The 14,845-nt window shown below is 41.2% G+C and overlaps 1 protein-coding gene across 5 annotated transcripts in view; it reads right to left on the bottom strand.

The window, feature by feature from the left end:
• Positions 1–14,845, bottom strand: part of dock4b (dedicator of cytokinesis 4b) — a 278,704-nt gene that overhangs the window by 43,494 nt on the left and 220,365 nt on the right. For all 5 annotated transcript variants that reach the window (XM_060903185.1, XM_060903186.1, XM_060903184.1 and 2 more), the window contains 3 exons: positions 14,234–14,320; positions 14,018–14,122; positions 8,513–8,654 (listed from right to left, as the gene is read on the bottom strand). In XM_060903185.1, coding sequence (XP_060759168.1) covers positions 8,513–8,654; positions 14,018–14,122; positions 14,234–14,320 — 334 coding nt within the window. The remainder of the gene's footprint in view (positions 1–8,512; positions 8,655–14,017; positions 14,123–14,233; positions 14,321–14,845) is intronic.

Here is a 14,845-nt window from a genome sequence, read left to right on the forward strand (position 1 = left end):
ATTGATTATTATTCCACTTTTTTACGTGGAATAAAAATGTGTTCTATTCCCTTGTAGTGGGTTTATTGATGGCATGAAATATTATCATTTCGCTTATCCTCCATCAGAGGTGGAAAAACTGGATTGACAAAGTAAAAGTCCTGCTTAGGTTTTCCTTCTGCCTGTGCTCTCAACACAGGTGATTTCACCAATTAGCTCATCAACCTGGCTTAGGGGATGTGGTAATTAGGATCAGCTGGTTCATTGAATTGGCTGGAGCAAAAATGTGGCAGGGTTTTTACTTTCTGCACCCGGGTTTTTCTACCTCTGTCCTCCATGTATTACGCCACTCTCCCCAATGGAGAATGAGCGTGCAATATTTTTACAATATTGCACAGTCAAGACAACAAATGTCACATGTCAGAGCTCACGTGAAGATCCAATGACAAAACTTTTCTGCTGCGCATGTGCAGAATCATTTCTTTGTCCGCCGGGAAAGAGAGAAGACAAGGCTAATCTAGTGCTTCTGCTAGGTTTAAGCACTAAATAAATAAACCGCAAACTGAAACCGAAGATGCAGTGAACACCCAAAAGGCTACCAAAACTTCATTAGATATTCTTCGTGCATATTTACAAGAGAAAAACATACCAACGGACATCAAAAAACTGGAAAAGAGACACGTCGGAGATGTAAAACTTCTGTGCTAGACAATTTGTAAACAAACTTGGTTGTGAGGTTTGCTTTGTTAAAAGTGGAAGATTTTGAGAGAATTTTGGCTGCCGGGTCGTTCCATTGTGTGTAGTTGTCGATGTTGATTTTAACCTTCATCCTACCAAGTGGGGTCCATCTGGACCCCGCACCTATATGTTTGTTTGCCATTTTAAAAATATGTGACATACTGCCTCACCGTTTTATGAATTTGTCGGAATTTATGTCTTAATTAAAACACTAAAGCACCGGAAGATCAGCTTTTTGCATTGTGAAGGTATAATTAATTTGTTACTGGGGTCCAACCGGACCCCAGAGTAAAGTTTATCTGTCTTTCATTTTATAATTGAATAGCACACTGAAAGTTAACTTCTTTTATTTCTTTTATGTTCCATAATGAAACTACCAAGGCATTCCTTCTTGGGGTCCGTGTGGACCCCACTGCTGTAATAAGCACAGGCTGCAAAACAAAAGCCCTAAATTATTTTACAATTACTTTTTTGTTTTAAATTCTGTAAGAAAAGACCTAAATTGTAATCCAGAATGTTTTACAGCTGCATGAGCTGCAAAAATCATGTATATAATGCCAATTTTTTTTGTGGCGCTATAATTTGCTACATGTATGCTAGTTATTGCATTTATAATACATCATTGATATTCAGCCATAGTGGATTTTGTTCTTCAATAAAATTATGTCTGTTTGCTGCATTGAATTGGTTCTTACTGCATTGATTTCAAGGTATTCCCTCCTGGGGTCCATACGGACCCCGCCTGGTAGTTTGTGTATGTAAAACTGGCTGGTAGGATGAAGGTTAAGTGTGTTCTTTATGCCTTGGGCCCTTTAGTGTATTGCTGTTATTAATACAAGATGTTCTGAACAAAACTTATCTGGTGATTTTGTCTTTATAAGCTTTAATTTTAAAGAAAAGTACTGGGGTCCAAACGGACCCCACATGGCAAGATTAAGGTGTAAAATAGCATGGTAGGATGAGGGTTAAAAGTAACTCAGTAAATTACACAGGGAAAATAATAATAATAATAATAATAATAATAATAATAATAATAATAGGCTTGACTGTGCTAGCATTGGCCTTCGCTAATACTACACCAGCTGGAATGTAACTGCACTGCCGCACTAACAGCACCGAGTCGCAGGTAAGCTTGCGTTGGCCTTCGAGAATACTGATATGAAGAGAGTGTGTATGTATAATAATAATAATAATAATAATAATAATAATAATAAATGATATTGGCTGGCTTTTTTCATGGTCTATCAGATATATTCCATTCAGCTAGCATGATACTGAACGAGTCGAAGACCTCAACTCATTCAATATCATGCTAGCTGAATGGAATACATCTGATAGACCATGAAAAAAGCCAGCCAACATTATTTAAATATTATACATACAGGACACTTTTTCGATGGAATAAAAACATGCATTTTATTCCCTTCTAGCAGGTTCCATTCATTTGGTTTGATAGCATGCAATATTGTTAGCATATCGCTTATCCTACGTGTATTACGTCACTCTACCCAATGGAATAGTGTTGGATGAGCGTTGAATACAGTTTACGATATTGCATGCTTGTCAAGACAACATGATGTCACACGTCGGAGACGTAAAACTTTGAGCTACCAAGCGATTGTGACAATTTCTAAACAAACATGAACGCCAGGTTTGCTTCATTAAATACGGAAGATTTTGGGAGAAATTTGAAAGAGAAAGATGTGCTGAACACCTGAAACAAATGTGTATGTATAATAATAATCATATCGGCTGGCTTTTTTTCATGGTATATCAGATATATTCCATTCAGCTAACTCGTCTTTGACCCATTCAGTACCATGCTAGTTGATAGACCACAAAAAAAAGCCAGCCAATATTATTTAAATATAGTACAGAATATAAATATCTATTACCTGTCCGTATGCACTGTAATAATTATCCATTTTAAATTTGATTTTTGGGGTTCCTTATGGGATTTATTTTTAAATAAATACATGTACTGACAAAGAAGTGTCTTACAAAATGAAAACCGTCACTCGATCCAGTAATGATGATTAGAGAGAAAACTCTCGCTTTTCCTGTCTGGTGAGAGCTGGAATGTCTGCCGATATATGAAAGTACTTCTTTTTTAAATAAATACATTTCTCCAATCCATTCACTGCCATTTTCATTGCTGTTCTTGGCCCTTGGGTTGGTGAAAGGCACTATATAAATTAAACTTCTTGTTGTTGCTCCTATTAGCATTCTTTACTACCCAAGACAGAATGGATTTTTATATCAATAAATAAATGTTTTCATGTTCACCTAGAATTTAACCTGTTTGTACCTATGTACCAGTCACTTACTTACTCATATACAAAGAACAGTGTACAGGGTTATTCCCAGTCTGAAAAAAACAAACAAAAACAAATCCACTCTGGATACCTCAGACATCACCATCTATCAACTGGTATCGCTTTCTTTCTAAAAGTCTCAAATGCATCGTGTACAATAAACTGTCTCTCTCTCACAACCAGAACAACCTCCATGATCCGAACCACTCTGGCTTAAAAGTGACACATTCCACAGAAACTGCTCTTGTGCCATCACTGAGAAGCACCATGCTGCTAAATCTGCCAAACTGTTATCAGTCCTCGTTCTCCTTTCAGCAGAGTTTGACAGTCTACAACAAGAATGTCTTGTCCATTCTCATGAGTCTTTCAATTCATAGCATGGCATTGTGTCCAGTTTGCTTCATATCAGGTAACATAAAAGGAATGCATATCTGTTCCATGCAGATTGTCCCCTGGTGTCCCACAAGACTCGGTGCTTGGTCCTCGTTTATTCTCCCTCTTTAGCTTATCCCTTGGTGAGGTCATCTCCTCACATGGGTTTTTATACCACTGCTATACAGAAGACAATCAACATATCCTCTCCTTTCCTCCCTCAGGCACTCATGTTTCTGCTCAGATCTCTGCATGTCTGGCAGATATCTTATCATGGATGGCAGCTAATCAGCTGAAACTTAATTCTAGCAAAACAGAACTGCTCCTTATCTCAGGAGATGCATCCCAATGTCAGGATCTTGTGATCTCCCTGGACAACTCTTAGTTTTCACCATCTGTCACTGCATGCAACCTTGGGGTAACCGCGGATAATCAGCTGTCCTTCTCGTCTCACATCAGGCACTTTCGAACCAAACGGTTTTAGGGACTTATTGAGAGGAAGTATCCACTGCGGCGCTCCCCCTGAGAACGACATACCTTCAAAAGCTTTTTTCCTTTTGCATGTGCACTGCCAGTAGGAATGCTGAAGTGATGTAAGCCAGCTTGCTAACATGACATAGCAGGAAATTATGGCAAAGGTTTTATATTTCGCTAAGATGCGCCAAAATCGTGTTGTATTTCCTTCATCATGCACACATTTAATAAAGCCTGGACTTTCTGCTGGTCCATTTGTCCGTGTTCTTTTCTGTTTTTTAATGCTAATGTTAAGAACTGTTTACACAGCTAACGTTTTACACAGATTTTTCAAAATGCCAGTTGCTGCATTGCTCAAACACCAATAATTGGTCAATCAATGTACACTTACGTCTGGACCAATCATTGTACAATAACATCACTCATGGTTCTTTTTGTGCTGGGAGAGCACCTACCCTGAAGCAAAAACTAAAAAGTTCCTCAAAATAGAGTTCTCAGTTCTTAAAGGAGAACTGAAGGCAATATTTTTTATTATCAAAATTCTATTTCTCATTTTATTAAATATCGGAATGCATTTCTGAGAGCTATTTTGTCGCTGCTATAGCAAGTTATAAGTGTTTGAAATACGCTCTGTAATATATCAGTCCATATGTCAAAGCAATGGCCGTAAACGAGATTCGTTGAGACCAATGCGAGACATCGTAGGACGGAAGTAAAACGTACAGCGGAAATCAAAGTGACCAACATCTGCCAACGTTGTCAAAAGACGCGTGCGCCCTCTTTCGAATGCTGATGTAATCAAGCCGGAAGTTTTGTTTGTTTTGATAGCAATCAGGAAAGTTTGAAAAAAGTAGGCAATAATCGTCATTTAAACTCGTTTTTGTGCAATATTTTGTTTGGAAAACAGTTTTCAAAATGGAGGCACTGACACCTGGCTGACACTTCACGTTTCGAAGTCTCGCACAAGTCTCATGAAGATCGCGTGGATAAGCGACGCCTGCCGTGGACCAAACGAACTAAATTCAACACGGCTAAAAACCGAATAGGCCGATAAGTATAATATTTAATTGCAATTAGTTGCCAATACGAGTCACGATATAAGGTTACTAAAACCGAAAACGTAATTGAATAACACGTTAATTAAGAAATAAATCAAGTTTAAAAATGACTTCAGTTCTGCTTTAATTCCTGCAGTGCAGACACACAAGTTCCTTCAACAGTTCTAAGAACTATGAAAGTGTTCACTCAGGTCCCTTTATCAATTCAAGACTGGACTAGCAGGTCTGAGCACCATTCAACTTCAACAACTGACCCAGAGTGCATCTGGACAACTTGTTTTCAATCTTCCAAAGTTCTCCCACACCGCCCCACTGCTACGTACACTCCCTCCACTCGCTTTGGCTCTGTAGCTACCTACAGAGCCAAACTGGACCAGCACTGACTGACCTTAAAGCACTTATCAAACCCTGCAGGATCCTCTCACCAATCCTCTCACACTGCTCAGCTGGACCCACCATCTCTCAGTGTAAAAAGAAGGCATGCATCAAGGCTCTTCTCTGTTCTGGTACCTAGGTGGTGGAATAAACTTCCCCAAGATGTCTGAACAGCTGAGTCACTGGCTGTCTTCAAACATGCAGTGCGTTTACATGCACATACAGAAAATCGAATTTCTGCCGTAGCTCGACTGAAATCGAAGTTCTAAATGCCATGGAAACACCTTAGCTCGGCTGAAATCGAACCGAACTGGATTTCTCGTAATCGAGCTACGCGACCTAGATTATGCGATTGTAGCCGAGCTACTTAGTGCATGTAAACCCTATCGAGCTACGTAGTCGAGCTACTTACTTCAGCACTGCCCTTTCCGGAAGTGACGAGACCACAAGCGGGAAACACAACAGCCTCGGTCGGCATGACAACAGTAGTAGAAACGTGCACTTCTGGAGCAATGAGGAGATAGAGTTCATGCTCATTCAGCTTAAGGAGTTGAATATATATAAGTGGGAGGTCCCGGAACGCAGGAGGTGGGTGGGTCCGGCGACTCAAAAAAAAAAGGCGGGGGGTGGTTTACTATAACTTTACGCACACACGCCTATTGTGTGTGTAAAAAAAAAATAATAATATCAGACATTATGATCTTAGAAAACGCTTTAGTGACGAACAGTTACAGACAGTAATATGTCGTGATATTATGTTATAAAATATTATTTTTTATTAGGCTATATATTAAATTATATATTAAATTTATCTTCTAAAATAACAGACTGTACTCATATCACAACCGGTTTATTTCACCATTGGAGATCAGATCACGCAAGACATGAGTTAAATGACTCATTTTAAGGATTTAATTAGGGTATTTAAAAACAGTGCCAATGGGACTTCATGGCTCAGGTGGATAAGGTGTCATACCATAAATCCAGGGACCCGGGTTCAATTCCAACCTGCAGTCGTTTTCCGAGCCCTCCCTGTTTTTCTCCTGCTCATTTCCTGTCTCTACACTGTCCTATCCAATAAAGGTGGGAAAAGCCCAAAAAAGAGAATAATTTAAAAGCAGTGCCAGCAAACATAAGTGCAATCAATTCAAGTAATAGTTAAGAAATAAAGGGTTTACAAAACAAGTTGGAGAATTCATTTTAAAAATTTTAGTAAGCTTTCTTGTTTTTTTGCCATTTTTTCCACAGTGCAAGCTAACGGCTACAAAAAACCCGGTGTTCTATTGAGCGGAAGTATACACCCCATGTCCCTCCCTCTTCCCCTTTCGCATAGATTTTGTGAATGTCATAGGAGAGAAATCAACAACAGATATCAAAATCAAAACCGAACACTAAACACATTTTTATTTACTTATTTAATTTATTGTTTGATTTTTTTCCCTTCGTGATGGTCACGGAGGTGATCTGATCCATTTAAATAGATGCCGGAACACCGAATGAAATGAAAATAGCTGCCGCATCCGACAACGGAGGTTACGGATCTTGTTCCATCATGTTCCGGCTCAAATTAAGCCCTGGTTGCTGTCCTCGTCGTCGTTCTTCTTGTGAACACGGAACTGATAACTTTGTTTATACTCTTGAATAGCTCTTCTTCATGACGACAACCGGAAGTGTACCAACACGATGGGGCGTGTAGCGCCACCTGTGGCTCGGGTGCACAATGTACCTCACACAATAGCTCGATTTCCTTGTGTGCATGTAGGATTGGATTTCTCTGGCAGCCCTGCTGGGACCCTTAGCTCGATTACCGACAGCAGCTCGATTTGGATGTGCATGTAAACGCACTGAATGACTAAAGACTTCCTTCTTCATGAAGTGCTTGAGTGGAGAAAAACAAAATGGTGGCATGCATCAAGTCAGATATATCACTTTGTTAGCAAGTATTTAAAAGAGACAGAAATACTTAAAAGAATATAATCCCCCCCAATATCTCCTGTTCCACACTCCAGCACAGTCGGTGGCAGTAATGAACCTTTAAGTTGGTTTGCCAACGGTCAAAAAAACCCTAAAGAAGAAGAACAAAATGGTAGAGCGTGTTGCTGAACCAACCGAGGATGAAATTAAAAACTCTACTTGAAAACAAAACCCCAAAAAATGCAAAAAAAAAAATTTAAATTTAAAAAAAAAAAAACACGCAACAAAATATGGAATGAAAGTGTTTCATGGTAAGAACATATTTTTATTTTTCAAGAATTATTATTGCATTTTTCACAAATTGCTCCTGTCATTTCGCTGGTTTGTTTACATTCTAAGCGGAAATGATTTTGTCAGACGTTTTGTATAAAGTTTTTAATTTATCGAATTTGCAAAAAATAAATAAAAATGCTCTGTTTCTCAAAATCCAGTGAATGTGGATAGAATAAAGCAGTTATTCCACTCACTCAATTCCGTCGTACATGGCTTATAGCCGACTCTGTGCTCCATGCCTCATCAGCTATCAGCTCATGTACGACTCGATTTCGTGGAATACTGTTAAATATATACAGGCTCTGCACCTTCAAAAGCGTTTCAGCTCAAGTCAAAAAACAGCTGCATGTGTTTTCTAACACAAAAGTTATACACTGAAATGCATGCACTTAATACGACAGACAAACCTGTCCAATACCGAGTATACGGACACATGTTTAGAAGACTCTAGGTCACACAGCACATCGATGAGAACTCATCAGCACAGAGATATGAATCAAGTATGGCGGCAATCCAGGAAGGGTACTGATTAATCGCTTGCAAGGATAACAAAGCACTAGGCTAATGCGGTTTGACCGCTCACGTCTGCTCTAATTGCACTCAAGAGAAAGGCCCACGTTCGGCATGCTCCAGCCTTCCACAGATTTGTCTTACCAACCGTGCAAGATTGTGTCCACTGCCTGGCATCTCCTGGAGCCAGCTCGCAGTTGCAGTGGGACACAATCGATTTTCTGCCACCGTACAGATGTGTATTTACAGCAGTGGTCCTGAGCTTGCACAAAATCCTACATTCTCTCATCGCGAGTGCCATTCACACCAGAAAAGCGTCCGCAAATATCGTTGGGATTGATATTATACTACATGTAAACATCTGATCACATGTAGGGCTCATAAATAATGGAGAGATTTCATTTGTGAAAGACATTATTTTATAGTGCTTTGGTAGAAGGATACACTGGGCCTCGGCCTGGTAGATGGTCTGGTCTGGCTGGTTGGCATGTTGCATGGCAATGGCATGAGGGAATTCGTTGAGCATGCGCTGCTGGAAGGCTTCCAAACGCTCGTAGTCATGGCCACGGCATACAAACTCCTTATTCTGAAAAGCACACATGTAAATACATACACAAACACCCGAATCAAACCTACACAGTGGGTAAGAGTGCCACCAAGTGGACTCAAACGCAACAGAGGAAGACAGTGCTGACTGTAAAATCCATCCATCCATTTTGGCATATCACTACAGTGACGTGGCCGCTCTGACAGCTTCAGCTATCAACGTCTCAAGGGAACATTACAGTAGTGGTTTCCCGTTGCCTTCTGCTGGATTAATATCGAGGGTTTCTCCTCTTAACCATTCACACTCACACGCCTATGGATAATTTAGAGCCACCAATTAGCCTAACCTTTGGACTCTGGGAGAAACCAGAGCACCAGAAGGAAACCCACACAGACACGGGGAGAACATGCAAACTCCACACAGAAAGGCCCCCATCGGCCACTGGGCTCGAACCCAGAACTTTCTTGCTGTGAGGCAACAACGCTAACCACTACATTACTGTATATTGAAAACATGGGAAAAGCTGGACACACACTACACAATATTTATAGCCTTGATTCACATTTTGATCTATAGACATTAAGGGGAAGAACATTTTGAAAAAGCGTACAAGCAAACATGGGCTCTCAGTCCTATAACCAATCATTTGCTTCTAGAGTTGGGTAGAAGAGGAAGCAGCAGCCTTTTTTTTTCTTTACATACACAACACAGAGAAATTATGTTCTTCACATATCCCAGCTGGGGTGGCATGGTGGTGTAGTTGTTAGCACTGTCACCTCACAGCAAGAAGGTTCTGGGTTCGAACCCAGTGGCCAACGAGTGCCTTTCTGTGCGGAGTTTGCATGTTCTCCCCGTGTCTGCGTGGGTTTCCTCTGGGTGCTCCGGTTTCCCCCACAGTCCAAAGACATGCAGGTTAGGTTAACTGGTGACTCTAAATTGACTGTAGGTGTGAATGGTTGTTTGTCTCTGTGTCAGCCCTGTGATGACCTGGCGACTTGTCCAGGGTGTACCCTGCCTCTTGCCCATAGTCAGCTGGGATAGGCTCCAGCTCGCCCGCGACCCTGCACAGGATAAGTGGCTACAGATAATGGATGGATGGACAGACATATCCCAGCTTGTTAGGAAATTGGGGTCAGAGCACAGGGTCAGCCCAACAGCGCCAACTTGGCGGTGTCGAGGCTTGAGCCCCTGGTCTTGAAACCCTTCTGATCAGTAACCCAGAGCCTTAACCTTTGAAACACCATTACCCCTGGTAGAAAGCCTTGCAGTGACTAAAATCTAAACATTTCATCAAAAGCTAATTCCATAATTTTTCACTCACCATAAAAATCTATAAAATCAATATAAAATATGCAATGCCCAGACTTCTCATATCTGATTGGGTTTTTAAAGCTGTATATCCAAGGATTTAGTTAGACACTGCTCAAACTTGGGCTGGGTGATATGATAATCTTATATCGTGGACAATCTTAATTTGGCATATGAGCTGCTTTTCAGAGGATGCGTACACACCATGTCATTAAATAAGTAAATAAATAACAGAGCTGTCCACACTTTCCTCCTTCACATGAATGAAGAAAAAGCATGACTGGTTTTGACACAATTAGGACGACGCTCAGTGAACACAATATGCTTCTTGGAAAGTAATTTATTTTATAAACAGAAGCCAGCATCACGGTGGTGTAGTGGTTAGCGCTGTCGCCTCACAGCAAGAAGGTCCTGGGTTCGAGCCCCGGGGCCGGCGAGGGCCTTTCTGTGCGGAGTTTGCATGTTCTCCCCGTGTCCGCGTGGGTTTCCTCCGGGTGCTCCGGTTTCCCCCACAGTCCAAAGACATGCAGGTTAGGTTAACTGGTGACTCTAAATTGACCGTAGGTGTGAATGAGTGTGTGAATGGTTGTCTGTGTCTATGTGTCAGCCCTGTGATGACCTGGCGACTTGTCCAGGGTGTACCCCGCCTTTCGCCCGTAGTCAGCTGGGATAGGCTCCAGCTTGCCTGCGACCCTGTAGAACAGGATAAAGCGGCTAGAGATAATGAGATGAGATGAGAAGCCAGCATGGCGGACGAAGAATAGCAGCGAATAAACCAACATCCTGAAAGAAGCATCAAAGAACTGGAGATACGAAGGACTTCTGGTCAGCACTTTCAGAATAAAATCAGCTTGACTCTATACAACTTACAGTGTCTGAGGTGAATGACGTCCTAATGAGCTTGGATCCAAATAAAGCATGTGGACCTGATGGTATCCCTGGATCTCTGCTTAAGAACATTGCTAGCGAGATAGCACCGTCATTGTGTAAATTATTCAACATGTCCTTGTCTTTGGGTTCTGTTCCCTCGGCATGGAAGCGTGCAAATGTCTCACCTGTTTTTAAAAAGGGAGACCCCACCTTGGCAGAGAATTATAGACCAATATCTCTACTCTGTATTATTTCAAAAGTCTTTGAACGCTGTGTCTTTGGACATTGTTATCCATATTTTATACCATTTCTTTATCACCTGCAGCATGGTTTCTTGCGAGGTAGATCTACTGTAACTCAGCTTCTTGAAGTCTATCATCACATCTTAGACTTACTAGCTGGGGGACAGGAGGTTGATGTTTTACATCTAGACTTATCCAAGGCATTTGATAAAGTCCCTCATTACCTCCTGTTGTCCAAGCTTAGTTGTTATGGTGTCTCTGGGTTGCTTTTAAAGTGGTTTGAAAGCTACTTGACGGACAGGCATCAACGGGTTGTTCTTGACGGCACATTTTTGGAGTGGTTGCCCATCACTTCTGGAGTCCCTCAGGGATCCATCTTGGGTCCATTACTGTTTTTGATACATGTTAACGATATGCCAAGGTATCTTGAGTACGGGTCGAGCCTCGCTCTCTTTGCAGATGATAGCAAGCTTTATTGCCCTATTGAATCTGCAAGTTCCGGCGTCTCTTTGCAGAGTGACTTGAGCAGTCTCCATGACTGGAGTATGGATTATGGCATGCAGTTTAACATCTCTAAATGCAAGGTTTTGCACATGTCAAAGCTGAGATCACGTAAAGGGACTCCAACTAATTATCAACTAGTTGGGAAGGTATTGGAAACAGCCTCTGAAACTTTCGATCTCGGGGTGGTTGTTTCTAATAAGGTCACGTGGGCTACCCATATTGAGGAACTTTGTGCTAAGGGAAACAAAGTGTTAGGTCTTGTGAAGCGCGTTTGTGGGCGTGATATTTACGATGCATCAACTAGGCAGTTACTGTATATGACTTTAGTTAGGCCAATATTAGAATATGCATCACCTTTGTGGTCCCCTTATACAGTTAAACATCGAAAGCTGTTGGAAAACATCCAGCGTCGCGCCACAAAGTTTATTCTAAACTATCCGGCCGTAGAGTTAACATACAATGACAGGCTGTGTAAGCTAAATTTACTCCCTCTAGAATTTCGTAGGGAGATACATGACTTAGTCCTCCTATTCAAATTCAAGGTTGGGATAATAACAGCAAATTCTGTCAATTTTTTTGTCACCTGCAACCAGCCATTATAGAACTTGTAACTATGATTTTAACAACTTTTGTCCTCTTACGTTGCATAAGCAAGATTATTTCACTAACTCATATTTTCCTCGAACTATAAAATTATGGAACAATCTCCCTAGTTATATAAAGCAGTCTATGTCAGTTCCTGAGTTCAAAAAACTACTTCGTAGCCATTATAATTCAAGATTGTACTCATACCGGGCACCATGACCTATATTTATTTAACTTGGATATTTTTGTTACTTAGTCAATTGATAATTATTTTTTATATTTATTGTTTTTCTTGTTTTTAGTCATCTAAATATGTTTTGTAATGTTTTGTATTTTGTTAAGGGGTTGAATGTTAATTGGGGCTTTGCCCTGTATTCTTCTCCTGCCACTTTTGCTATTATGTATTTATTGTGGCAAACCTCAATAAAAGAAAAAAAAGAAAACGGGATACAGATGCTGTGTCTGAAATCATTCACTCATTCACTACTCCCTACTTACTAGCTAGGGAATTCTATATCAAGGACTATATAGTGAGCTTATTGGTAAAATGAAAAAAACATTTTTGGACGCTACTCCGCCGTGCCGTTATTTACGTCATTACTGTTGCACAATTAAAACGTGCCAGGTGGGTTTTCAAAATAATAAACACGTGTGTATTTTTGTGATAAATACGTATTATACTGAGCGTATTTCCGACATTAATAAATACAAAGTACTTTGTGCCTGCTGCATCTTTCAGTTCTTTTAAATCAAGGCTGAATACTTTCTTCTTTGCTGCTGCATTTTCATCTCATCTCATCATCTCTAGCCGCTTTATCCTGTTCTACAGGGTCGCAGGCAAGCTGGAGCCTATCCCAGCTGACTACGGGCGAAAGGCGGGGTACACCCTGGACAAGTCGCCAGGTCATCACAGGGCTGACACATAGACACAGACAACCATTCACACTCACATTCACACCTACGGTCAATTTAGAGTCACCAGTTAACCTAACCTGCATGTCTTTGGACTGTGGAGGAAACCGGAGCACCCGGAGGAAACCCACACGGACAACATGCAAACTCCACACAGAAAGGCCCTCGCCGGCCCCGGGGCTCGAACCCAGGACCTTCTTGCTGTGAGGCGACAGCGCTAACCACTACACCACCGTGCTGCCGCTGCTGCATTTTATTAAATCAAATTTGAGGCTTTTGATTTGATTTCTTTCAGCGTGACCGCAATCCATGATGGGATATATTGGTTAGTGACCATCAGGTTGTACGCTACTTTTCACAGTGCATTGTGGGATACTATGTGTCCAACATACAGGGTGTAATAGTTCTCACTATACATTCAGACAGAACAACAAAATGGTGATCTCACTATATAGTCCACTGTACAGTGAGTAGTGAGTGATTTTCGGACACAGCAAGAGATTTGTGTTGAGATTTTAGCCTGGAGGGTGCTCCGGTTTCCCCCACAGTCCAAAGACATGCAGGTTAGGTTAACTGGTGACTCTAAATTGACTGTAGGTGTGAATGTGAGTGTGAATGGTTGTCTGTGTCTATGTGTCAGCCCTGTGATGACCTGGCGACTTGTCCAGGGTGTACCCCGCCTTTCGCCCGTAGTCAGCTGGGATAGGCTCCAGCTTGCCTGCGACCCTGTAGAACAGGATAAAGCGGTTACAGATAATGAGATGAGATGAGATGAGATTTTAGCCTGGAGTTAAAATGGCAGGCTTTGTCTGAGGCACCTATATGCACAACTAATCACATGATCACATGAGTTCAACTAAATCTGTGTGGAGAATAGTGATTCAGAAACGTGGATCGTGATTCTGCTCCAAAAGATCCGTCATATACCGTACACTCCTCGTTCAATCTGTGTCTCAGCTTTTGCTAGGTGTCACCACTTACCCGTAAAAAGAAAGGGAACTTCTTCCCATAGAAGCCCACTCGGAAGAACTCGGGTTCCAGTCTCTGTTGGTCCATTATTTTATCATACAGGGAGGCCTCCATCATCTGGACATTTCCAAAGAGGCATGTTAGTCACATTAATCTGAGACAGAACAGTTTCTCTGTGTGGGACTGTAAAATAAACAGTTCTCAATTTAAATCCATAGAGAAGCGTACCTTCATTTTGCTCAAATTCCTGTAATCATAGTATGCTTCATACTGATCAGCCAGCTCTCGACACAGGAGGATGCCGTTCTCCCAACACTGAGTCGAAAAGATAAAACAGGTGTCACACCATGTAAGCAACAGTGTTAACTTCCAGTGGGGGGCAGCAGATGATCATCAATACAATATCATTACTTGGAAAGAAAAAGCCTTCACGGTGAAGCTAGAATGTTTTGCTATGATGCTAATTAAACGAAATGTTTTCTTCCCTGCTGCTTCCTAATCCTTTAGCAATGATACACACACATGGCTTGATTCAGGAGCACAGAAAGAGACTCGGCAGGAGGAGCGACGAGGTTTTATTCTCATTCAAGCTGCTGCTGATGAGGATGTTAATTATGTAAATATTATTTTGTTGTGATGGGTAACTAATGAAAAGAAGATCTCCCACTGATATTTTGATCAGTCAGTGATGAAGGCAAAGTGATGAGATGTAAAATGTTCGACGCAACAGGCACACTGCAAACAGCCTAGAAATTAAAGAAAGAGATAAACTAGAAGTCCGTTCCCGAGAGGTAGTAGTGCGCTTTTAAGAAGCTAAAAGTGATTGGGGCATACATGTCA

The sequence above is a fragment of the Neoarius graeffei genome, chromosome 21, assembly GCF_027579695.1.
Source record: "Neoarius graeffei isolate fNeoGra1 chromosome 21, fNeoGra1.pri, whole genome shotgun sequence".
In the NCBI taxonomy this organism is placed as follows: Eukaryota; Metazoa; Chordata; class Actinopteri; order Siluriformes; family Ariidae; genus Neoarius; species Neoarius graeffei.